The following is a 24087-nucleotide window of genomic DNA, read 5'->3' as shown; positions in this document are numbered from 1 at the left end:
TGATAAGGTCCATGCCAGAAATGCTTCTCTTTTGTCTTATTTTGTGATTGATACTGTACCCCCACAGAGAAGAGGTGGGGACAGGGAGGCCCTACTAAGGAAATTGGAGACGAGGCATATTATCTTCCTTGACTCTAAGATACCCAACGGGCTTAATACCAGTGAAGACTGTTACACTCATTTATGAACAGGCGGCTTTTTAGTAACTGTACTGACAATGTACTGTATAAACAGCAATAAGCGTTGCTCTTTAGCTACTATTGAGTAAATAGTAGCAAATAATTATGAATTACCTCACGAATAAGTCCTCCACACGAATGCAATTACATGAAATTTAACATCTTACTTATGATTTTAAATTCACTGGTAGCACTTTTATATGTATGGTATAATGGACTAAGTTTTGCAAATTTGCACAGTGATTAGAGCGTATTTTGCACAGTGGTTCCCGCCCACTTGGGCGTTATCCTATTGGTTTACATTGCAATGTTGCACACAGACGTAACTTATCTATTGCACTTTATGCCCACTGGGGCTGGAAGTTTTGCCAGTTTTTAAATAATATGTATTATATTGTGTATACATGTTCTGGCATCAATATGTGTTTTTTTAATATATTTTTCCTCTGTTGCTGATATGTAAGCATACGGTAGAAATATATACACACTACAGCAGTCGGGGCAATGAATGGGAATATTTATTGTTTTAAAGCAGTTTATTCATGTATATGTTTTAATATTATTCGTAATTGCCCCGCATATACCACAGTGTGCAATATATGTGGTAAAACTAACTACAACTGATTATTTCCACATAAACATTTTGTGTTGATTTTTGGTTCAGGTTGTTAGGATGGGGTCAAATCCTTACCTCATGCAATACGCGACAATGATTGGAACAGTAACTTTTTTAGTTCCATTATGCTAATTAACAGTGTGCACTTTAAAAACGGGTGATCAGCCCCCATGACAGTGTCATGTGATCAAGGCTTGGTTAAGCCGAAACGCGTCATGGCGGACTGGTGTTGGGTCTCTGAATAAAGATAATCTTGCACTGCTGGCCTTTTGGACGTCTACATACTAAATATGCCCTTGAGCACGGACGCACTTTGGCAGCTACAGCGGCATTTTTCCAGGACTAGCGCTACCACTCGCCGCACCCGCTCTGCGGGTGCCGCATCGCCTGTTTGGACACCGGGGTACCGCTGAAGGACTGCAGCAGGCTACCGGGTGAGTGTGGTCAGCGGGGCTGCGAGCGTGCAGGGGACTCCATTGCCCAGGAGTCCCTGCAAGACCATCTTCCAACTTCCGGTCCGCTCTCCCCGCTGCCGCCCCCCGCCTCTCTGCAGTACTAAAGCCCTTACCACTCCTCCATCTGTGGGACGCCCTTGAGCACGGACGCACTTTGGCAGCTACAGCGGCATTTTTCCAGGACTAGCGCTACCACTCGCCGCACCCGCTCCGCGGGTGCCGCATCGCCTGTTTGGACACCGGGGTACCGCTGAAGGACTGCAGCAGCCTACCGGGTGAGTGTGGTCAGCGGGGCTGCGAGCGTGCAGGGGACTCCATTGCCCAGGAGTCCCTGCAAGACCATCTTCCAACTTCCGGTCCGCTCTCCCCGCTGCCGCCCCCCGCCTCTCTGCAGTACTAAAGCCCTTACCACTCCTCCATCTGTGGGACGCCCTTGAGCACGGACGCACTTTGGCAGCTACAGCGGCATTTTTCCAGGACTAGCGCTACCACTCGCCGCACCCGCTCCGCGGGTGCCGCATCGCCTGTTTGGACACCGGGGTACCGCTGAAGGACTGCAGCAGGCTACCGGGTGAGTGTGGTCAGCGGGGCTGCGAGCGTGCAGGGGACTCCATTGCCCAGGAGTCCCTGCAAGACCATCTTCCAACTTCCGGTCCGCTCTCCCCGCTGCCGCCCCCCGCCTCTCTGCAGTACTAAAGCCCTTACCACTCCTCCATCTGTGGGACGCCCTTGAGCACGGACGCACTTTGGCAGCTACAGCGGCATTTTTCCAGGACTAGCGCTACGACACGCCGCACCCGCTCCGCGGGTGCCGCATCGCCTGTTTGGACACCGGGGTACCGCTGAAGGACTGCAGCAGGCTACCGGGTGAGTGTGGTCAGCGGGGCTGCGAGCGTGCAGGGGACTCCATTGCCCAGGAGTCCCTGCAAGACCATCTTCCAACTTCCGGTCCGCTCTCCCCGCTGCCACGCCCCCTTGTCTTACCCGGCCACCTACTTATTTTCCTAGTATTCCCGCAGCGCGGGACGCAGCCCGGGGCGAAGACCGGGCAAAGAGCGGGCCGTTTGAGGCCGTTCGAGGACGGAGAGGACTGGACTGGCCTACCCTCTTATTATCTGGTATTCCTGGACTTTACAGATCTACTTAGGGATTTTTTAAGAACTATCTTTGTTACTGTGTTCCCATCGTTATGAATCCAATGGTTACCCGCAGTAAAACGTCTAAAGGTGGGTCTCAGATTAGCGGCCCCATGGATGATTTTATTACCCGGACCAACATAGCTATTGATAAAGAGATATCCAAACTTCAAAACCGGGTCTCGCTAGAATTAGATGCCGCTAGACGATTGTCCCAAGTAATTGGTCTTTCCAAGAAATCCTCCTTAGGCCATATAGCTCTTTCTGTCACTCCTGAGCACCCGGCCCTTCCACATTGTATAATTACTCAGGTCGATGTCCACCATTCCGCGACCCCAGCTATCTGTCAGGTGGCCTTGGGAAATAACGTTGAAATAATCCCACCAACACCATCTAGTGTCCCCAACCCCTCCTCTACTGTTCCCTTTTCGATAAATTTACCTAATATCACCCCAAGTGGCAAGCAACCAAAGAGGAAACGCAATTCTCGCTCTGCGTATTTTCGCAAAAAAGCGAAAATTGCTGTTCCCAAGGATCTGCCTTTAGTTAACACCACAGCACTTGGTGCTGGCGCTGAGCCTACTCTTAACACACATCCACCGAATGGGGGTCAGGAAAGGGTTCTACCCATTCCCTTTATTAATATCCCAGCAGGTGTGGATCCTGAAGTAGATGGGTTAACTAGAAATAATAAGGAATTTATAGAGGTGGTATGGGAGACTCTCAAAAAACTGCTGTCACCCCTAGATCTAAGACTGTCTAGGATCGAAAACAATTTGCTAGAAATGGAGAGGAGCATTATTGCTCTGGCCACTCTGGGGTTGAAAAGTCTTGAAAACCAGGGTATTATTGTTGATGACCCAGCGCCACAACCCATTGCACCCCAAACCAACCAAACTTCCTCTAATGTACTACCCATAACAAAGCCTGTCCCAAAACCAAGGACTGTTACGGTGGAGCAAGTTCGTGAAAAACCAAAGATCCCTCTACGGAACCCTTCACGCCATCAGCAAAATCCTAAGCATAATATACCCAGCAGGTTGATCCCTACAGAATCCCAAGTTCCTCCTGTAAAAGACAACTTTAGAGGTGGTTATATTGACCTCCCTCCAGAGGTAAATGACTATGTGGTTGTTCTGACGGGTGTTCCCACGATAGGTGATGGTCAATTTGAGAATCACTGGTCGCTCCAAAACAAAATAATGCACTGGCTAAACGCAAACAGACCAATCCCCAATAGTCGAAGAAGTCGTGTATTAATGGTTCGCAGAACTCCCTGGGTAGGCCCAACGCTGAAATCCATCCCGGGAGACTGCGTTGTAGTGACCTTTGACGATCCCCATACGGCGCACCACATTTGTATGTGGCCAAACAATGACGACTCCCTAGTTACACCTAAACCAGTATCCTTCTTCTATCCTCCTCGACCAAGTCGGAATCAGGGGGAAAATTGGACACTGGTCCAGCATCATCCATGGCTGAATAATTCCCGTGGCCAGAAGGAGACCCTACTACATTGGAATGGTCCCTCCACTTACAATAGATTTGGGACTCTAGAGGAGGTGGATTGACTCCCAGTGTATTCAGCTAACCACCCACGAACGGAAATTTCACCACTACAGGGACATGATCTTAAGGATTGTACTGGTTCTGAGTCTGCAACATATAAAGCAGCACGACCAAATAGCCCGCGGTCTGTAGGGGAACCTTCCACATCTGATATAACTAAAAATACCGGCAGGGTAGACTGGCGGTACTTACCCTACATGTCTCATTTTGTAGCCACTTCTACTGAATCACCAGGTCCTACTCTTCCTGGCTGCCTCGCGATCGCAACCACTAACCAGCATATTGAGCTACCTGTGAGGTCTCTTAAACCTGAGGATACCTTTGTCTCTCCTGGGCCTATTGTTTTTGCAGATGATTCTCCTCTTGGTGATCCTGCCCTAAAAATCCTAAGTTGGAACGTGGCTGGTCTTGATCGCAATTTCGATAATCCTGAATGGAATGATTTCCTGGAACCATATCACATCTGTCTTTTCCAGGAAACCTGGTGCACGGAGTCAAGACATCGAGTGGGATTCTCTACTTTTTTCATCCCCGCTGCCCAGGAACAAGGTTCCAAAGGTCGCCCGTCAGGCGGCCTAATTATTTGGATTAACATTGCCTTGGACCTCAGAGTAAAAGTGAGAAACACCCAGTCACTAGATCTCCAGTGGTTAACGATAACCCATAAAGGGGGAAGAAGTTTGGAACTTTTTAATATCTACTTGAGGGGTGCCAAAGGCGGTGCATCCCATCTACCATCTACAGGCCTAAATCACAATCTGGCCGCCTGCAGTGTGGATTCTTACGTAATGCTCGCAGGCGACCTCAATTGCTGTTTTGAACCCCTGGCCAGAGAAGACATTTTGGACACTTTTGAGGAGGATTCCAGGAGAGGCATTCCTATTCTCAGCCTTGACCCGATTCCCAAATGGTCGCAAAACGCCATCGAGATCAATGCTCTTTGCATGGAGCACAATTTGCGTGCAGCAAATGGGCGCTCCAAATCCGACCAAACAGGCGCCCACACCTACAACAGGCCAGGCCATACATCAAGGATTGATTTTATGATGCTTAATTATAACCTCTGGCAATACCATCAAGACATGGAGGTCATAGTGTCAAGTGATAGTGATCACAATCCTCTATCACTAACCATCTTATCTCCTTGGCAGGGCGGAAACTATGGCCTTCCCGCCCATAAGTGGAAATCTACCTACGAACTGGCCCCCACAAACTGTAGCAGGCGCCTGAAGTGGGTGAAAGTTTCAGCCGATGAAATAAGGATGGCCCAAGCCGGGACTATTCTGGAAGGAGTGGAGTCTCGGATGAACATCTCAGAGCTAACTGACACTAAGATTTTACCCCTATACACTGAGACTGTATTGGCATTGAGTAATATATTCATTGTTCCCCAATCAATTCGTAGGGGCCCCATGAAACAAACAGCAAAGTGGTTTACAGGTAAATGTCGTGTAGCCAAGAGGGAACTTGTTGCCACATTAAAATCCAAAAATGCAGCTGATATCAGGGCCGCCAGGAAAACCTACAAAAAAACCATATCTGAAGCCAAGCAGGAATATGATTCCAATTTCTGGGGAGATCTAGTAGAGGCAAGCAGCAGGAAAGACGCTAAGGGGTTCTGGGACCTATTAAGATCTAGGGAAAAGCCGGTTGATAAGCAGCTTACTTGTAACATCCCCGGGGGCGTATGGTTTGACCACTTTCTGAAATTATATTCTGCCCCTTCAGGTGCACTCCAGTCGGGGGTCCCACCCACTGTCTTACTGCCTAATTCCATTTCTGCTTCCCAGTGTCAGTTCGAGTTATTTACTAGCTTGGATGTTGAAAGAGCAATCCAATGCATCGTCCCAAACAAAGCGGCAGGTCCTGACGGGATCCCAGGAGACCTAATCAAGAATCATCCATCTTCTTGGAGCAAATTAATTGCCTCCCTCTTGAATGAGGTATTACTGGGTGGCGCTTTCCCAGACTCCTGGAGGGGCGCTGAAGTTGTACCTATTTTTAAAAAAGGTTCTAGGGACGACCCAGCGAACTACCGGCCAATTAGCTTACTGGACTCTTCCCAAAAGGTGGCAGGAAAGGTGGTATTGGGCAGAATTGTTCAGTGGGCCGATGAAAACAATATCCTGTCAGATCTTCAAGCGGGTTTCAGACCAGGAACAGGCACAATCGAGCAGACGTTCCGCCTTCTGATGATCTATTGGAAAGTGGTGGTGCTGGGAGGGGGCAGTCTGTACTTGGTCTTCATTGACTTGCGGACTGCGTTCGACCTAGTACCACGAGCACTTTTATGGAACGTCCTCGATGGGTTAGGCCTCCCGCCCTACCTGCTCTCGCTCCTTGTAAAATTTCATGACAGGAATTTTGCCCAAATCAGATGGGGTACACAGGGAGAGAAAACATCTCGTATACCCGTGGACAGGGGCGTCCGGCAAGGGTGTGTGCTTGCCCCCACTCTGTTTTCTCTTTATATCAACGGAGTGGTGGAGCACTTACTTCAACATCCATCAGACGCACCCACCCTTGCTGGGAGGAAAATTCCGACGCTCCTGTTCGCGGACGATACCCTCCTCATTTCGAAATCCCCAATGGGCATCCAATCGCTGCTCTCCAGCTTTAAAGCCTTTTGCGATGAAAGGGGTTTGGCAATAAATATAGGGAAAACCAAGTTTTTGGTTCTCAATCCGCCCAAAAAGTCTGTCTTTCCCCCGGTCTTAGATTCTGTTCCACTTGATCGCGTTAGAGAATTTGATTACCTGGGAATACGCATCAGTGACACCATGAGTTGGAAGGCACATCACCATAAAGTATTCTTGACACATAAAAGGGTGGCAGGTGCCTTGCTCAAGGAGCAGCGAGCCTCATCACTAAAACCTATCGGGGCGCCGCTGGACATCTACAGGGCAAGGGTTGTGAGCGCGGCACTTTATGGTGCCGAACTGTGGGGCACTCATAAAGTTGACACCCTGGCTCGCCTTGAGAATAACTTTCACAAAGATTTAATGGGGTTGCCCCACAGTACACCAACCATCCCACTGCTGCTAGATGCAGGTACCCGGGCTATCTGCGATCAGGCGAAACTGCGCCCACTCCTGTTATGGTCCAGAATCTGGAACGTGCAGGAGCTTCGAAGTTATGCAGAAGCCCTGAATGACATTATGTCGCTATCGGGCTCGCATAAAATTATCTGGCTCAGAGAAGTGAAAAAGTTGTTGTATAATCTAGGATTAGGAGAGGCTTGGGCTAACAAATCCGCACCCCCGAAACAACAGCTCAAGAAGGTCTATTGGGCATGGGTAGACAGTGAGAGGGTTCGTAGTTCAAACCACTGCAAATCAGTATCACTGTTCTTGTCGATGAAAGAGTTACCGTTAAAGGAACCTTATTTGGATATTATCCAGAGCTCATGGGACAGATCATTGTACATTAAGTTCAGGGTGGGGGTGCTTCCATTATGTGAGTTTACGTCCACTTGGAGACCGCCGGCCCAAACCGTACCTTACTGCCCTTTTTGTGACCTTAGGATAGAGTCTGTGTCCCACATGTTGTTTGAGTGCAGTGTCTATGCAGCCCCGAGACGTAGGTGGTTGAGGCCCCTTTGCAGGTGTTTGGGAACTCGTTCTCATCTAGAAGCACTGCGCATTTTACGTTCAGATGCTAGACCCTTTTTTTCTACCTGCATGGCAAAATTTTTGGGTTGGGCCTGGCGTCTTAGGGTTGCAAGGAAACTGTTAATCCAGTGACCGAGCCTTCACAGTTAATATACTGCTATGAAATGTTTTTACACTGATGATTGCTGTTTTAAAAATGTATGAAATGCTTTTATGATATGAATTTTTTATCGAATAAAGCTTACTTACTATATATATATATATATATATATATATATATATATATATATATATATATATATATATATATATTTATAATTAGAATTTAGCAGCGTTGAAGGCGTTAATGAATCCGGCTAGCACCAGAGTTCCAAATCATGGAGAATAACTTCTTATTTTTCAATTGTCACCATTTACCTTTATTCCGTTGTAACACCAGTGAGTCTTTCTGGACTTTTCTTCCTTTGTGCTCAGACCCTGCAATAACAACATATATCACTTATGCGTTCACTGAACGGCCATGATTAATCAAGGATTTTTAATTGCAGTTTACCCATCTTAAAAGAAACAACCAGCCTTACAGATATTGATGGGTCATAGAGGAGAGGTGCCTTCTAAGGGAGAATAATATAGGCTATCTCCCCAGCAATCAAAGATGGAAGCTATGTGGAAGTATTCCAGTGCACTGCATCAACTTGCTGGGTAGAGGCCATGTGTGGTATTGTCATGGTGCATTTAGACATCCATACACTAACTAATGAGCAGGTATGGCTGAGAGCCGGTCTTATCAGAGACCTGTGTGGTTGATTCAGTGAATTGGGGTCTTGAGTGGCAGGCACCATGGAGAAGTTCACCTTGAGTCACCCATAGAAAACTTAGCATAGTAAGTAGGTCTACTGATTGGGGAGGCTCTGCTGAGCAAACTATGAGGTAAGGGGGGGGGGGACAAAGTGGCAAAAGAGTCACTGGTTGTGTAAGTCAAGTACTGCGGACAAAGATTACCAACATGATGGAAGGAAAAATCTAGTCACTTGGCAGCCATTTGAGAAGGAGCAACAAATGGAGAAGAAAAGAGCGGGGACCAGAGAGAAGGGTGGTTGGTGAGAAGGAATCAATTAATCTAAATACAGTGGATTACATCAGGGTTGAGATCATGAGTGACTCTCAATGTGAAGAAGTTGCCACACAAGGGTGAAGAGAGGTAAAGCCAAAGGGAAGGAAAAGGCACTGGTATAGAGGGATTGGGAAAGATGTCAAGGTAGCAGAGGCTAACGTAAAGCAAGATGCAAAGCCAGGAAGTGCTTGTGGGGGAAATAATGGAAACAGATGGAAAAGGAAGCTTGGTGAAATGGGAAAAGGTAGAGAAGAGTAAAACTTTTTAAAGGAATTACCGACTATCACAGAGGAGAGGGAGAAAATACAGAAGAAAGCAAGGACAAGAGGGAGAGGTGGTGGCAAATTACTAATGGTAATAGGAGTAGGTACGAAAGGAAGCAGAAGAGAAGGCACCATGCGATGTGGTGTCTTGGGAAAGCTAATGTGTGTACGAAGACGGGAGATAAAAGAAGTGTGGTAGGACTTAACATTTTGGCTCAATAGCAGGAGGAGCTAAGAGGTGACAGGAGGAGGGTGGCTCACAAATTGAAGGAGGGAGAGAGGTTGGAAAATTAGCGCAGTTTGTGACATTTCAAGCACAGCTGAAGGATCAAAGTGTAGATCATCAAGAAAAAAGAAGCAAAAAAAGCAAGTTATTGAGCTGTTAGAGCGATACAGATAGCACACAGACAAGAATGGTCGTGGACAGAAAAAAAGGAAAGGAGGAACGAAGTAGGGCCATCCTAGAACCAGGTACTTTGGGAAAGGGCAGTGTGGCGCTTTAATTTGCTACAAGGAAACCACCATGATTGAAATACAGTGAAGTACTTGGGGATATTGCTGAACTTCTGTTGCAGGAAATGATAGAACTTTTCCACAGCTTAAGCAATGTCTTTATGTCTACATAGTTGTTGGGTTGGAGGAAACATGCACTTCACAGTTTAGTTATATATGGGTTAACACAGAGAAGAAACTTCACGGGAAGCAGGAGCAAATAACATTTTTGAACAGTAGGTCAAAGTGTGTATAGTATTTCCTAAAGTTTTCAGGAACAAAGGATAGTGAAAGGTTATTTAGGAAGCACATGTACAAATATACAACTAAACAATGGCCACTATTCACCAGCACAGCTGCTAGGAAGCCAGGTGTAGCCCTAGTCTGTTTGCTTGGGATACCCACAGAAAGGGGTCTTTAATAGCATTGCAATGAAATCCAATATAAACTCGGACCAGGATCACTATAGCTTATGCGAAACTTGTGTGAAGGGCCCATAACACATCTATCATTCTAAAGCTGTTTCCTTGGGTCTCACGTTAAATAGGCAGTAGCAGATGTTGAGGCTGCCCACACACATATCAACTCCCTTCTTGACCACTGGTGCACGTTGCATCTTGGCCAAAAAGGTAGTATAGTATGGACCATGTCCATGACAGTGGGCGAAGGACAATGTGGTATTGCAATGGTGAATATTTCACTCACCTGTCAAAGGGTTTGAGCAAGGAATTTTCTACGGAGTTTGGATGGGTCTACAAGAGATTTCTAAGGGGCATCATTGTCTTTTCTTCAACTTGTTTTCAAGATTTGCAGGAAAAAGATTGTTGATGTGTTTTCTCACTTTCTGGGGGAATTTTGAAGGACAGCACATAAGCAACGTAGAGATGACCTCCATTTTGTCCTTAATTACCTTGCCACTCAGAATGCTAGTAAGTATGAAGTAGATATCAAAACATACAAGGGCTGTTATGAAAGGCAGAGAGTTCGTATTTTCTCTCTGAAGAGGTGGCTGCTTCTTCATATAATGAGCAATTCAGAATGGCAAATCTAGTACTCGAAAAGGACAGGATGGTGGTTTTGACATTTGCTGCTAAGGTGCACAAAGTATAGAGATTCCACTGCGTAATCAGACTAGTGCTTACCTGGAAGGGAGGCCCAGGAAGCCATCCCTCAACTGGCAGGAGAGGCTCTCCTTCTCATTCATTTATGCTTGGAAAACAGCCATCTGACGGGCTTCCATTTACAAATCAAAGTGCTTTACTTACTCAAACGAATTGGCAATCTTAGAAGCACCAAGTGTTAATCATTTAAAGGTGTCTTAAATAAATCAGCACAACTTTAAAGACATGCCTGCTCAAGGGTCCTAGGCGCAGAAGGATAGGATGAATATAATGATTCGTAAATCCAACGAGTCCTAGCTCAGACCGAAAAACGGGGATGCGCATACTGACATATTTGCAGCAACACGCTACCGACTGTTACTGGAATACAACTCTAACATGCCACCAATACCTCAGACAGATAGACAGTACAATGGACACATTAAAGTATTCTTGCATACTCACACAATAACGTACAAAGGCTAAGACCAGGGCCACTGGAATTATGCGGCAGGGCTAAGTAAATGTTGTGGCAAGAGAAGGCAAATTCACATCAACTCATCACAACTCAAACAGACTAAGTATGAAGATAGATTGATAAGCACAAGACCTAAAACATCCATACAGTCACATATCACAGCCTAAATAATAAATAAAAACCCAAACACCACACACACATCTACTCATGTCAACCGACTAAAACACAGATACCTCAAAACAAACACTCTCGAAAGATACACAATTATACATAAACGCACACACAAAAAGTTAGGCAGGGAAACATACTTATGGGCACATAGTTGAACACAGACGTATGTATACACATGGAGATGCACCCACATGGGTGCCACAACAAAGACAGTTGGGTACACAGCTATCCTATTAAAATTGCTTTAATTCCACCGTTCAAAACATGTGCCAGTACAGATTTAGACAGGCTAGTCACATTGCCAACAGCTGTACAGAGATGTAAACATACTGTTACACAACACACACACATGCACGCCGTCTAACAACGCTCTCTGTAACCTGTTGTGTAGCAGGCGACCCGCACCACTCACACACGCACGCCCCCTGCCCATGAACCACCAGATTGATAAGACAATTTGCTTTTCCAAACTGCTGAGGGTTGGGCCCGGGAGGGGCCAGCTGATGCAACATGGTGCATTACAGCACCTCTCTGAGGGCAGATTATATCAAAGGTGATTACTGACTCAGGATAGTTTAACCCTCGGATTACCAGCCAGAGACAGGTGGGGGGTAGGGAGGGGCAGCAAATTACGTAAACCATAGGGGAAAAAAGAAAAAAAGGGAAGAAAAAGAACTAACATTGTAATTACATTACTAGGCATGTGCTGATATTTTCAACAATCAGTGACTCAGAGGAATGGTCGTTCTACTGTTAAAATGAAGCTTAGCCTCTCAATAAAGCAACAGGTGTGCATGGTGGTGAGAATTGTTAAACCATGCAAAATGGTACATGCACGATATAAACAACGGCAGGGTCATGCCTCTTAGAGAAGTCCTCTATTTGAGTTGGTTTAAAAAATTACATTGATAGCGCGGTGTTAACATACATCAAATACGGCGCAGTGAGAGGCTGTCTTACACGTGGTGAGCATGTGGAAACAATTGGTACATCAATTACGGCGCAGTGAATTGCAAGAAGGATGATAATTAATGTTGGAGAAACAAGTTAAAAACAGTCGTGCAAGAAAGACGATAGTAAATGTTTGATAAGCAAAATAAAAACAGTCCTGCTGGTTTCCAATAGTACGTGCAGACGCAGTGACATGGTTTTAGCGAGTAGACAGATTAGAACCTGGCGTAGTGCTGGTAAGGATAATGAACGGCGGCGCGGTGTCAAGAACATTTGAGTTTAGACATACAAAACAGTATGAAGGGTGCACACGTTGTTACCACAAAGTATTATGCAATGCAAGGAGGGGAAGAAAGTTTACCGAAGCAATGTCAGGAAGAATTATGCAGGTGACCGGGGATACAGTCAACCCGGGCGGGATGTGGACCTGAAAGAATTGCGAATTTATAAGCAACTAAGCAGGTGCAGGAAATTGAGCGACAGGCTACAAGTAGCAAGAATTATATTTACCCAGTAATTAGTGGGTTTGCACGTCTCACGCTTGTTAATTTCTTTCCGTTGAGGATGGCGAATACAGCAATTTCTAGAGACAAGACCTGCGCGCGCACTGACAAAACCGAAACCTATCATGGGGCGGGACTTCCGTTTTGTGAAGCCCGCGTCCACGGAGTGTCTGGCCAGAGGAAGAGCCCCACGGAGTCTGCAGATGTCCGGAGTGCCGGTAAGTGGGCCTTAGTTGTAGGGGGGCAGGAGGAGGGGGGGGTCTTGGTGCGCTTGTGTGTGTGTGTGTGCGCGTGTGTGTGTATGTGTGTGACGGCGGGTGCGGGGTGGGGGCGGCGGCAATATGTGTGTCAGTGTGCGCGTGTGTGTATGCAGTGTGCGTGCGTGTGTGTGCCTGCGTGTGTGTGTGTGTGCCTGCGTGTGTGTGTGTGCAGGACAGGGGATGTGCACGGCAGCCTTGGAAACAAGAAGAGCCCGGTGAGTGGGGGGGTGGGGCACGTGTGTGGGTGTAACTGTGTGTATGCGCGTGTGTAGCTGTGCGTATGTATGTATATGTGTGGCTGTGTGTCTGTTAGCTGTGCGTGTGTATATGTGTGTCCCGATGCATTGTGCCTGCGTGGGTGTATGTGTGTGTGCGCGCATGCGTGAGTGTGGCTGTGTGTGATTGAGAGAGGCTGTGAATGGGAGCCAGGGGATGTGCACGGCGCCTTGCGCGCCCTTGAGGACAAATCTGAGACAGCAGAGGCGCGTGGCCGAACGCTGTCTCAGATTCCCCCGAAAGTGAAAACAATAGGTCTTTTGCTGACGCTCGACCTAAAAAGAATTAGATGGGGAAAAAGAACGGTTGATCCAAAATAGCAAAGGGTTATTCTCACGTGTATAAGTAGCTATGGCCGTTTCCAAGAAATAACTCAGAACAGATTGAGGGTGACAACACATCATTATGATCACTACAGAGGAATGATTGAGGAAGAACTTTGTGAGTGTGGTTTGGGGCACGGTCAGTGCAGTATGGGTTATTTTGTGGATTATTGAAGCTTCTGATGTAGCAGTAGTAGGAATGCCACATAAGGTACTGAGAAGAATTAGAAGGTGTAAATGTGGGATTTCCAGGGATATATCCGCCCAGTCAGAAGAAAGCAGTACTAATGAACCAGAACATGCTGTTGGAAGTGCAGAGCACAGCAAACAAGTGATGGGTATGCCTAGGGCTGGCGCAATCTCAGATCTGTACAATGATGGCTGCACTGCCTATAGCTGGTGCATTTGGACCGTCTATTGTTAGCATGAAAAACATGTTAAGGAAGGTACAATGAGTTATCCTATGGTTGGCCTAAAGGTCAGTGTAGTTAGGTGCATGTGTTGTTTATTTTTGGTAGAAAGGTAAGTATTAAATGATCAGGCACAGTGTCAAAGTAGGCACAAGCACCAGTGAACTTGGAAAGCCCACGAGGCTGTGCTAGAGTGATTAAAGTGAAATAAAAAGATTGTGTAGAAAATGAGGCAGGATGGAAAGGTAAAATGATGGATGGATAAGTTGGTGGGAAAATTAATGGATAGAGGGATGGATGTAAAGGTGAAGGAAACTGTAATACTTGGCGGAGGATGTGGCGTAACGGCTAGGGCAGTCGACCTCGAAGCTGGGGAACCGGGTTTGAGTCTCGGCAGGGACTCTCAACATCCGGTGGATCTGGGCAAATCACTGAAGAGCCTAGCAAAAATAATTTAAAATGATTGTGTCAGTCTGTAACGCAACTGGTGCTCATGTAAAGTGATCTGATACCTTCGGGTCTAGTTTGCGCTGTATAAAACTCCAAAAAACAAAATAAATGGTCAGGCTTACTTGCTTCGCTCACTGTGTTATTTGGTTCAATGTGGGTGTCTTTGAGTATTCTGACTACTTCCATGTACATTTATATTACTAAAACAACAATATTCTTAGGTCAGCTAAATAGATGAGTAGAAAAACAATTTGCTTCCGAGGGAGCACCTGAGTTCTATCAAGGTATGCATGCTACCTACACCTTGCGGCCCGTGGTTCGAATTGCAATGGCAAAACCAAGCAGTAACAAACAAGCTTGTTTCTGGCATGCCACCCCGCCACCCTACCCGCACTCTATGTATGGAGATCTCTGGTCTGCATTTAGCTGTGTTTTCAGAGTCCACCATTGGCGGAAACTAGGTGACTGGGAAATTCCAAACATTCTATTATTTACGAAGTGAATGTTACTCTCTAAAAATGTTCAGAAGTGAATATAGGCATAGATTTGGGTGCATGCCAGGATACACTTGCCTTGTGAGCAGAGATCTCTATTCTTTACCCTTAAATAAAGTAGCGCATGGCAACTGTTCATGTGGCATCCTGAGTGTGTGAGATTAGTGCCCACTGTGTGACGTCACAGTATGGGATATCCCCCCTCTACTGGTTCCACCAGTCACTCTTGCCAAAGCAGGTAAGACTTGGCAGTTGGGCAAAATGACAAAAACTCCTTTACATAGGTACCCTGGTGTACAACTGTACCCAGATTGTTTGAAGTGAAGCCTATCAAGCAACCCAATGTCCCTGTGTCCGTTCTGAACAACCTGATAACCTCTATCATAATAGGATATTTCTTCTAAAGAGTTCTCAGACAAATGTTACTGCTTGGTTGGACCACTCCACAATTGGTCTCTAGGAGCCTCGAAATTCCATACAGAAATAACTCATATGAAGTCTTTCGAAATCTAAGACCTTGATTTCTGGTTGGGGCTAGTGGAAAACATCTTGGAATATCAATGGGGTCAAGCTGAAATGTTAAAATAATACATATACTCGTTGTTAGACCTGTCTGCCTTTGGGTAGTCCCTCCAATTTATTATTTATTTTGTCTCCTTTCTGCCCCTCATTCCCTTTCTATTTTTTTGTGTCCACTAGATTTTTATAGGTGTTGTCTTGGGGGATAGATGCTCTTTTGCCCTCATAGTTTTTCACCTCGGGCCTAGGTGCCTTTTCCTGACAAGAATTCACCCAGATATACAAAATGGTGGCTTTCAACTGTCACATCTGCCATTCCCTAGAATGCCCCATAGGTTAACAAAAGAGCCTTCTGGAACCTTCTGGACCCTACTGGATCCTGTGTGGACAGGCTATATAAGGGCAGAGGTCAGGAAGCCATTTTGTCTTGTCAGAGAGGAACAGCTAGAGTGAAGGCTGAGGTCTGGAAGGGGTAGGGTCCTCACAGGGTGGACTACTTTTCAAGGGTTGCCTCCTGATTGGGATCACCACCCCCCATTCCTATTGACCTAACCAAGTTAGTCCCATCCTGCTGATCCTGGACAGGGAGTTACCTCAAGTCAGGAGAAGGGGTTAATCCCAGTTAACGGTGGAGCTGCGGAGATCCCTGCTGTGGGCAACGGAAGTGAGAATTCCCCCCATTCGCCTTCTCTTGTCCAGTATTGGGGGTTAGCGTGTTCTTGCTGAGCATAGAGGATTGGGGCTCAAAAGTGAGAGACTTCACCTCTAACCCCCTTCTCTAGGGCGGCGAAGCAGACTACTGCCCTCATGAAACTGTGGCCTCTCACCTGTGACTGGAAGTGCAGCCAGTGAATACACCCCCCCCACTCGTGAGGACGAGGAGATGAGAGTCGGGGCTCTGGTGGCTGTGTTGTTCGTTCTGAGTCCGCCGTGGGCGGGACACCTGGGGAATCGATAGCGCTGTTGTGGCAGCGCGACTGGTCTGAGAAGGAAGGGGCTGGCCGAGCCTGAAGTCGTGTGCTACTGCGCATATGCCAAGCCAGTACTGTTCTCCCTGACAGGAGGGGCCTAGGATCGAGCAGGTCCGGTGGAGAGCCACTGCCAGCGTCAGACGTACAGGGCAGACTCCGCTCCTGGACCGCTTCTCTCCCGCACATGCGCGGTAGCGCCACCGCGGGGAAAATCGTCGAAGACAGCCTGAGGGGAGATCCCGGAGGAGCGGCTTTGTAGAGCGTCTGCCAGTCTGCGAGAGCGCCGTGGGCCACACCCTGGAGGGCGCCTGCTCTCCTGATAGGAGAGGGAGCAGGGAAGCCCTTACTTCAACGGAGAACTCACCCGAAGTGGAAGGGGGCGGCCGGTAACCAAGAACTAAGTACTTCACCGCCAAGTAAGCTGGGAAGGGTGAAGGGAGGGAGAATCAGGACAAACCCAACGCCTGCCAGTAAAGGAGGACTAGGCAGCACATCATCCTGCCGGGCCTATTAGCCAAGAAACAGTGCAGCCCTGGCTGGTTCCCGCATTCAAAAGGGGAATAGGAGGCCTGCTGGGTAGCAGCTTCTTGATAAGCCAGCTGAGATAACTTATATTCTCCTTCTGCTGGGGGGGGGGTTGGAGTTGTCAGAAGCCTATGTAAGTTAAATTGCACCTTCTCTCTCAGCCACTGGTGTATGGAACCATCCTCAGCTAGTACTGGAAAGGGGATTGCCTAAAAAGTCAGTAACCTGAACTGGGGAATGGTTATGCCAGTCTGTTTCCCTGAAATGAAATGTCTGTGGGAAGGATTTAATTAACTGACAAGTGCCTAAATTCAAAAGGAGGTTTAAACAGTGTTAATTGGAGTACTATACTATTGCACATGATCTGTTGGAGAATGTAAAGGTTTACCTGTAACATATAGAGAAGAAAGGAGATATAGTGAACTTGATACATATGATAGTGGGAATTGGAAACCAAGAAGAGAACAGAATTTTTATAAAACAATTCGTATTTTTCCACAAAAGATTGGTGTAGCGTCATTTTTGTGTGGTTGTGCATTTATTTACTGCTGGGTGGTGAGCAACCTTTACACATGTGCCTCTATTTAGTGACTGTCTTACTCGAGGCCAGGCTACCCTAGGTGACCTGACAACTTTAGGTCCAACATATTGGTGTCTAGCGGTGGGATGTTGACTGTGGTTGCGACTACTCTGCAGTAACTAAGTGTAATCCACTAACCTACACCTGGAGTTTTCTCCTGGCGGACTTCCTAATTTTTTACTTTTGCTTTTTCCAAATTTATTCCTGGTGGCGGGGTGGAGGTAGCTTCAGGTTGCCCTTGTAACTCTATTCTTTTTGTGTGCTTGACCTTGAATTGCCTTTAGCAAAATGGAATTTGCACTGGAAGAACTGGACACTTATTCTGTGGCCCAGCTAAAAGACTTCTGTCAACAAATGGGAGTGTTCTTTAAGCGTGGTTCCAAGAAGGGGGAACTCCAGACCAGTTTGAGGGCTTGGGTGGAAGCGCGCAGAGAAGGGAAGGAGGAGGATGAGGGGGCAGACCGGGACACGGTCATAGAGGTAGAGGGATTATTCCACCCTGAGGTGGGAAACCTACTCCCAGGACCAATGACCTCCTCTAGGAGGGGCAGTAGTGTCTCCGGGGGAAGCTTGACCGAAGCGGAGCTCACAGACAGGAGGGAAAAAAGGAAGCTGAAGTGGGAGTTAGCCAGGTTAGAACAGGAGAAGGAGGAACAGAGGATGACTCATGAGCTTAGACTAAAAGAGCTAGAACTCAAGGCTCTACAGTTAGGACTCGCCAACTCTCCAAATGGTGGCAGCGAAACCAGAGAACCAACCAGGGAGTCCAGGCCCTACCTGCCTAAGGATATAGTTGCCAGCTATAGTCAGGGGGATGACATAGCCAAGTGGCTGGCTGCCTATGAGGTCTCCTTAAGAGCCCATGGGATCCAGGAGAAACACTGGGGGGGTGGGTTGTACAAGTACATGCCTCCTACTGGTCGGGACACCTTGTTAGCCTTAGAACCGAAGGAGCAGACCAACTACCCCACCATGAAGTTAGCATTGATTAGAAAGTTTGGGCTAACCCCAGAAAAGTATCGCCAAAAGTTCAGGGGAAGCCACAAGTTAAGCACCCAGAACTGGGTGGATTTCCTGGATTATGCGAGGAAGGCATTGGAGGGCTGGGTACAGGGCAGTGAGGTGAAGGATTATGAGGGGTTGTATGATCTTTTTCTTAAAGAGCATCTACTCGAGAAATGTTTTCCCGAGCTGCGCCAGCACCTGGTGGACAGCAAGCTGACCAACCCCCGGAAGCTTGCAGAGGAGGCGGACATCTGGTCTGGGCAAGTAACCGGGTGTCCTCAAAGGGGACTGGAGGGGATTCCCAAAAGGCCGGACAGGGCGCCCCTCAGAAGAAGGAGGGGGGAGATAAAAAGCGGGAGTTCTCTAAAGGCCCCCAAAACAGTTTCCAGGGAAAGGGAACAGGTTTCACCCCTAAGGCTAACCCGCCCAGAAACCCTCATCCTGGCCAAAGCCAGCAGCCAAGGGTTGTCCACTGCTTCGAGTGTGGTGGTGTTCGACATTATAAGGGAGATGTCAGATGCCCAAAGAGACCACCCCCTCCCACCGGAGGCAAAGCCCCGGGAGTAGCTAGTGTAGCGCTCGGGGAGGAGTTGCCCTTAGATAAGGGGGGTGAGTGGGCGGGTGTCACCTTAGTGTCCCTGGGAGAACGGGAGATGGTTCCTAAGATCCAGGTGCCCCCAAATACTACCAAGTATGGGCAGTGGATCACCATCAATGGCCAGAGAGGGGAGGCTCTGAGAGATACAGGAGCCAGTATGACTATGGTAAGAAGTCAACTGGTGTCTCCAGAGCAGGTGATTCCCAATGTACTCCACCCCGCCGCGATGGCTGACGGCAGAATGGGCCACTACCCCGTGGCCGAGTTTCCCTTTGAGTGGGAAGGGGTTGCAGGTTCACTTCGAGTTGCCATAAGCCCTGCCGTGCCAGTTGATTGTCTGCTGGGGAATGATATGGAGCACAATGCTTGGAGAGAGGTGGAATACCGGACACATACAGAGATGCTGGGTACACCTGACTGGGCCTGTGTAAGCACAAGGTCTGCGACTGCCCGGAGAGGGAGTTCGCCTGCCAAAAAGGGACAGACCCGAAGACAGGAGAAGCCTGCTTCGGCTTCCACACCCCATGTGACAGATCGGCCACCTACGGTGGTGGACCAGGAGTCCGTGGAGGGGGGAGTAGTTTCTCTGGAGGACCTGCCCATCCCTCCTGAGTGGCATGTGGAGGGAGGGCCTACCAGAGAAGAGTTCTGTAAGGGCCAGAAGGAGTGCCCTACCCTTGAGGGACTGAGGCGACAGGCTGAAGCCCAGGCAGCAGGGGACGTTGCGGGACACTACCACATTTACTGGGAGGATGGACTCCTCTACAGTGAACCCAAGGTACCCTTACCTGGTTCATCAAGGGCCTTGGTAGTCCCGCAACGGTACCGAGCCTTTCTGCTGGAATTGGCTCATGAAATTCCCTTGGCAGGACACTTAGGTCAGGACAAGACCTTTGCTCGGCTTGTCCCCCACTTTTACTGGCATCAGATGAAAGTGGCGTCTAACACCTACTGTCGGACATGTGTATCCTGCCAAGCCAGTGGGAAAACAGGGGTGAAGCTGAAAGCTCCCCTGGAACCACTTCCTGTCGTTAGCACCCCCTTTGAAAGGGTGGGCATCGACATTGTAGGGCCATTGGATCCACCAACAACAGCTGGTCACAGGTTTATCCTGGTTCTGGTGGATCATGCCACATGGTACCCAGAGGCAATTCCTCTGAGGACTGTCACTGCACCTGTGGTGGCTAGGGCCCTGATGGGGATCTTTACCCGAGTGGGTTTCCCCAAAGAAGTTGTGTCCGACAGGGGGACCAACTTTATGTCAGCGTACATGCGGGCAATGTGGAAGGAGTGTGGAGTGACCTACCGGTTTACCACTCCTTATCACCCCCAGTCAAATGGACTGGTAGAAAGGTTCAACAAGACCTTGAAGGGCATGATCAGAAGTCTGACTGAAAGCCTGCGGAGGAAATGGGACGTCCTCCTACCCTGTTTGCTATATTCCTACAGGGAAGTGCCACAGAAGGGAGTGGGCATCAGCCCCTTTGAGCTTCTGTATGGGCACCCTGTACGCGGACCTCTCAGCCTGGTGAAGGATGGATGGGAAAAGTCTCCCAGGAAACCCCCCCAGGATGTGGTGAGCTACATGCTGGCCTTCAGGAGCCAAATGGCGAAGTTGTGGAAGCAAGCTTCTGACAACTTGGAGGCCAGCCAGGCAGTAATGAAGGAGTGGTATGACCACAACGCTCACCTGGTGGAGTTGGAGCCTGGCCAGAAAGTGTGGGTGATGGAGCCTGGAGAGCTAAGTGCCCTCCAGGATCGCTGGACAGGCCCCTTTGAGGTGTTAGAAAAGAAGGGTAAGGCCACATACCTGGTGGACCTTAAGACCCCTCGACAGCCCCTACGGGTGCTACATGCTAACCGACTCAAACCCCACCATGAGAGACCCGAGGTCATCTTAATGATGGTGACTGATGGAGGAGAGGAAGCAGAAAGCGAACCTCTCCCGGACTTGTTCTCGTCTCAAGAAAAGGATGGGTCAGTGGAGGGAGTGATTCTCTCTCCAACCCTAACTCCTGAACAGCGGGAGGACTGCCGCCAGATACTGGAGCAGTACTCTACGTTGTTCTCCCTTGTCCCTGGAAGGACTCACCTGTGTACCCATGATGTGGACACAGGGGACAGCCCACCAGTGAAGTCAAAGACCTACCGGCTGTCCGACAAGGTGAAGGCTAGCATCCACGGAGAGGTTACCAAGATGCTGGAGCTAGGAGTTATAGAACCTTCCAGCAGCCCCTGGTCCAGTCCGGTGGTTCTAGTGCCAAAAGCCGCTCCACCAGGCACCACTCCAGAACTGAGGTTCTGTGTGGATTACCGGGGACTGAACTCAGTTACCAAAACTGATGCTCATCCGATCCCTAGGGCGGATGAATTAATTGACCGGCTAGGAGCTGCCCAATATCTCAGTACCTTTGACCTCACTTCAGGGTACTGGCAGATCTCCTTGACAGATGGAGCAAAGGAAAGGTCAGCCTTCTCCACGCCTGAGGGACACTTCCAATTTTGTGTGATGCCCTTTGGGCTCAAGAATGCCCCTGCTACATTTCAGCGGCTGGTGAACCAGGTCCTCTCCGGAATGGAGGGTTTCTCCGCTGCCTACCTGGATGACATTGCTGTCTTCAGCAGCAGTTGGGAGGACCATTTGCAACATTTGCAAGCAGTTCTCCAGGCCCTGAAACAAGCTGGCTTGACAATCAAAGCCAGCAAATGTCAGATTGGGCAGGGGTTGGTTGTGTACCTTGGACACTTGGTGGGTAGGGGAACAGTGCAGCCCCTCCAGGCAAAGATTGAGGCAATCATGGCCTTGGAACCCCCAAGACCCAGACTGAGGTCCGAGCTTTCCTGGGCCTCACAGGTTACTACCGTCGCTTTGTGAAGGGGTATGGCACTATTGTAGCGCCCCTCACAGAGCTTACCTCAAAGAAACAACCTCGACGGGTAGTTTGGACAGAGGCTTGTCAGCAAGCCTTTGAAAAGTTGAAGCAGGCAATGTGTGCAGCACCGGTCCTGAGGGCCCCAGACTTCCCCAAGGAGTTCATTGTCCAGACAGATGCATCAGAACATGGCATTGGGGCAGTGTTATCACAGCTTAATGAAGAGGGTCTGGATCAGCCTGTAGTTTTCCTATCCAGGAGACTGCTTCCCCGGGAACAGAAGTGGAGTGCAATTGAGAGGGAGGCTTTTGCGGTGGTGTGGGCTCTGAAGAAGTTGCGGCCATACCTGTTTGGCTCGCACTTCCTGGTTCAGACTGACCACCGACCCCTTCGTTGGCTGATGCAGATGAAGGGGGAAAATCCCAAGTTGTTGAGATGGTCCATCTCCCTACAGGGAATGGACTTCCGGGTGGAACATCGGCCTGGAGTGGACCACGCCAATGCAGACGGTCTCTCTAGGTATTTCCGCCTTAGTGATGAGGACTCCCAAGGGGTTGGGTAGCTCTCCCCACTTTCAGCTGGGGGGGACGCGTGTTAGACCTGTCTGCCTTTGGGTAGTCCCTCCAATTTATTATTTATTTTGTCTCCTTTCTGCCCCTCATTCCCTTTCTATTTTTTTGTGTCCACTAGATTTTTATAGGTGTTGTCTTGGGGGATAGATGCTCTTTTGCCCTCATAGTTTTTCACCTCGGGCCTAGGTGCCTTTTCCTGACAAGAATTCACCCAGATATACAAAATGGTGGCTTTCAACTGTCACATCTGCCATTCCCTAGAATGCCCCATAGGTTAACATTAGAGCCTTCTGGAACCTTCTGGACCCTACTGGATCCTGTGTGGACAGGCTATATAAGGGCAGAGGTCAGGAAGCCATTTTGTCTTGTCAGAGAGGAACAGCTAGAGTGAAGGCTGAGGTCTGGAAGGGGTAGGGTCCTCACAGGGTGGACTACTTTTCAAGGGTTGCCTCCTGATTGGGATCACCACCCCCCATTCCTATTGACCTAACCAAGTTAGTCCCATCCTGCTGATCCTGGACAGGGAGTTACCTCAAGTCAGGTGAAGGGGTTAATCCTAGTTAACGGTGGAGCTGCGGAGATCCCTGCTGTGGGGAACGGAAGTGAGAATCCCCCCTTCGCCTTCTCTTGTCCAGTATGGAGGGTTAGCGTGTTCTTGCTGAGCATAGAGGATCGCGGCTCAAAAGTGAGAGACTTCACCTCTAACCCCCTTCTCTAGGGCGGCGAAGCAGACTACTGCCCTCGTGAAACTGTGGCCTCTCACCTGTGACTGGAAGTGCAGCCAGTGAATACACCCCCCCACTCTTGAGGACGAGGAGAGGAGAGTCGGGGCTCTGGGGGCTGTGTTGTTCGTTCTGAGTCTGCCGTGGGCGGGACACCTGGGGAATCGATAGCGCTGTCATGGCAGCGCGACTGGTCTGAGAAGGAAGGGGCTGGCCGAGCCTGAAGTTGTGTGCTATTGCGCATATGCCAAGCCAGTACTGTTCTCCCTGACAGGAAGGGCCTAGGATCGAGCAGGTCCGGTGGAGAGCCACTGCCAGCGTCAGACGTACAGGGCAGACTCCGCTCCTGGACCGCTTCTCTCCCACACATGCGCGGTAGCGCCACCGCGGGGAAAATCGTCGAAGACAGCCTGAGGGGAGATTCCGGAGGAGCGGCTTTGTAGAGCGTCTGCCAGTCTGCAAGAGTGCCGTGGGCCACACCCTGGAGGGCGCCTGCTCTCCTGACAGGAGAGGGAGCAGGGAAGCCCTTACTTCAACGGAGAACTCACCCGAAGTGGAAGGGGGCGGCCGGTAACCAAGAACTAAGTACTTCACCGCCAAGTAAGCTGGGAAGGGTGAAGGGAGGGAGAATCAGGACACACCCAACACCTGCCGGTAAAGGAGGACTAGGCAGCACATCATCCTGCCGGGCCTATTAGCCAAGAAACAGTGCAGCCCTGGCTGGTTCCCACATTCAAAAGGGGAATAGGGGGCCTGCTGGGTAGTAGCTTCTTGATAAGCCAGCTGAGATAACTTATATTCTCCTTCTGCTAGGGGGGGGTTGGAGTTGTCAGAAGCCTATGTAAGTTAAATTGCACCTTCTCTCTCAGCC

General features: G+C 48.8%; 1 protein-coding gene across 2 annotated transcripts in view; it reads right to left on the bottom strand.

Annotated features, from left to right (window-relative positions):
• Positions 1-24087, bottom strand: part of LOC144791150 (kyphoscoliosis peptidase-like) — a 539687-nt gene that overhangs the window by 241656 nt on the left and 273944 nt on the right. For both annotated transcript variants that reach the window (XM_078665805.1, XM_078665806.1), the window contains exon 5: positions 7984-8043. In XM_078665805.1, coding sequence (XP_078521931.1) covers positions 7984-8043 — 60 coding nt within the window. The remainder of the gene's footprint in view (positions 1-7983; positions 8044-24087) is intronic.

This window comes from Lissotriton helveticus, chromosome 11, assembly GCF_964261635.1.
Source record: "Lissotriton helveticus chromosome 11, aLisHel1.1, whole genome shotgun sequence".
In the NCBI taxonomy this organism is placed as follows: domain Eukaryota; kingdom Metazoa; phylum Chordata; class Amphibia; order Caudata; family Salamandridae; genus Lissotriton; species Lissotriton helveticus.
Note: the sequence above shows the minus strand (reverse complement) of the source record. Positions and strands in the feature narration are given on the sequence as shown.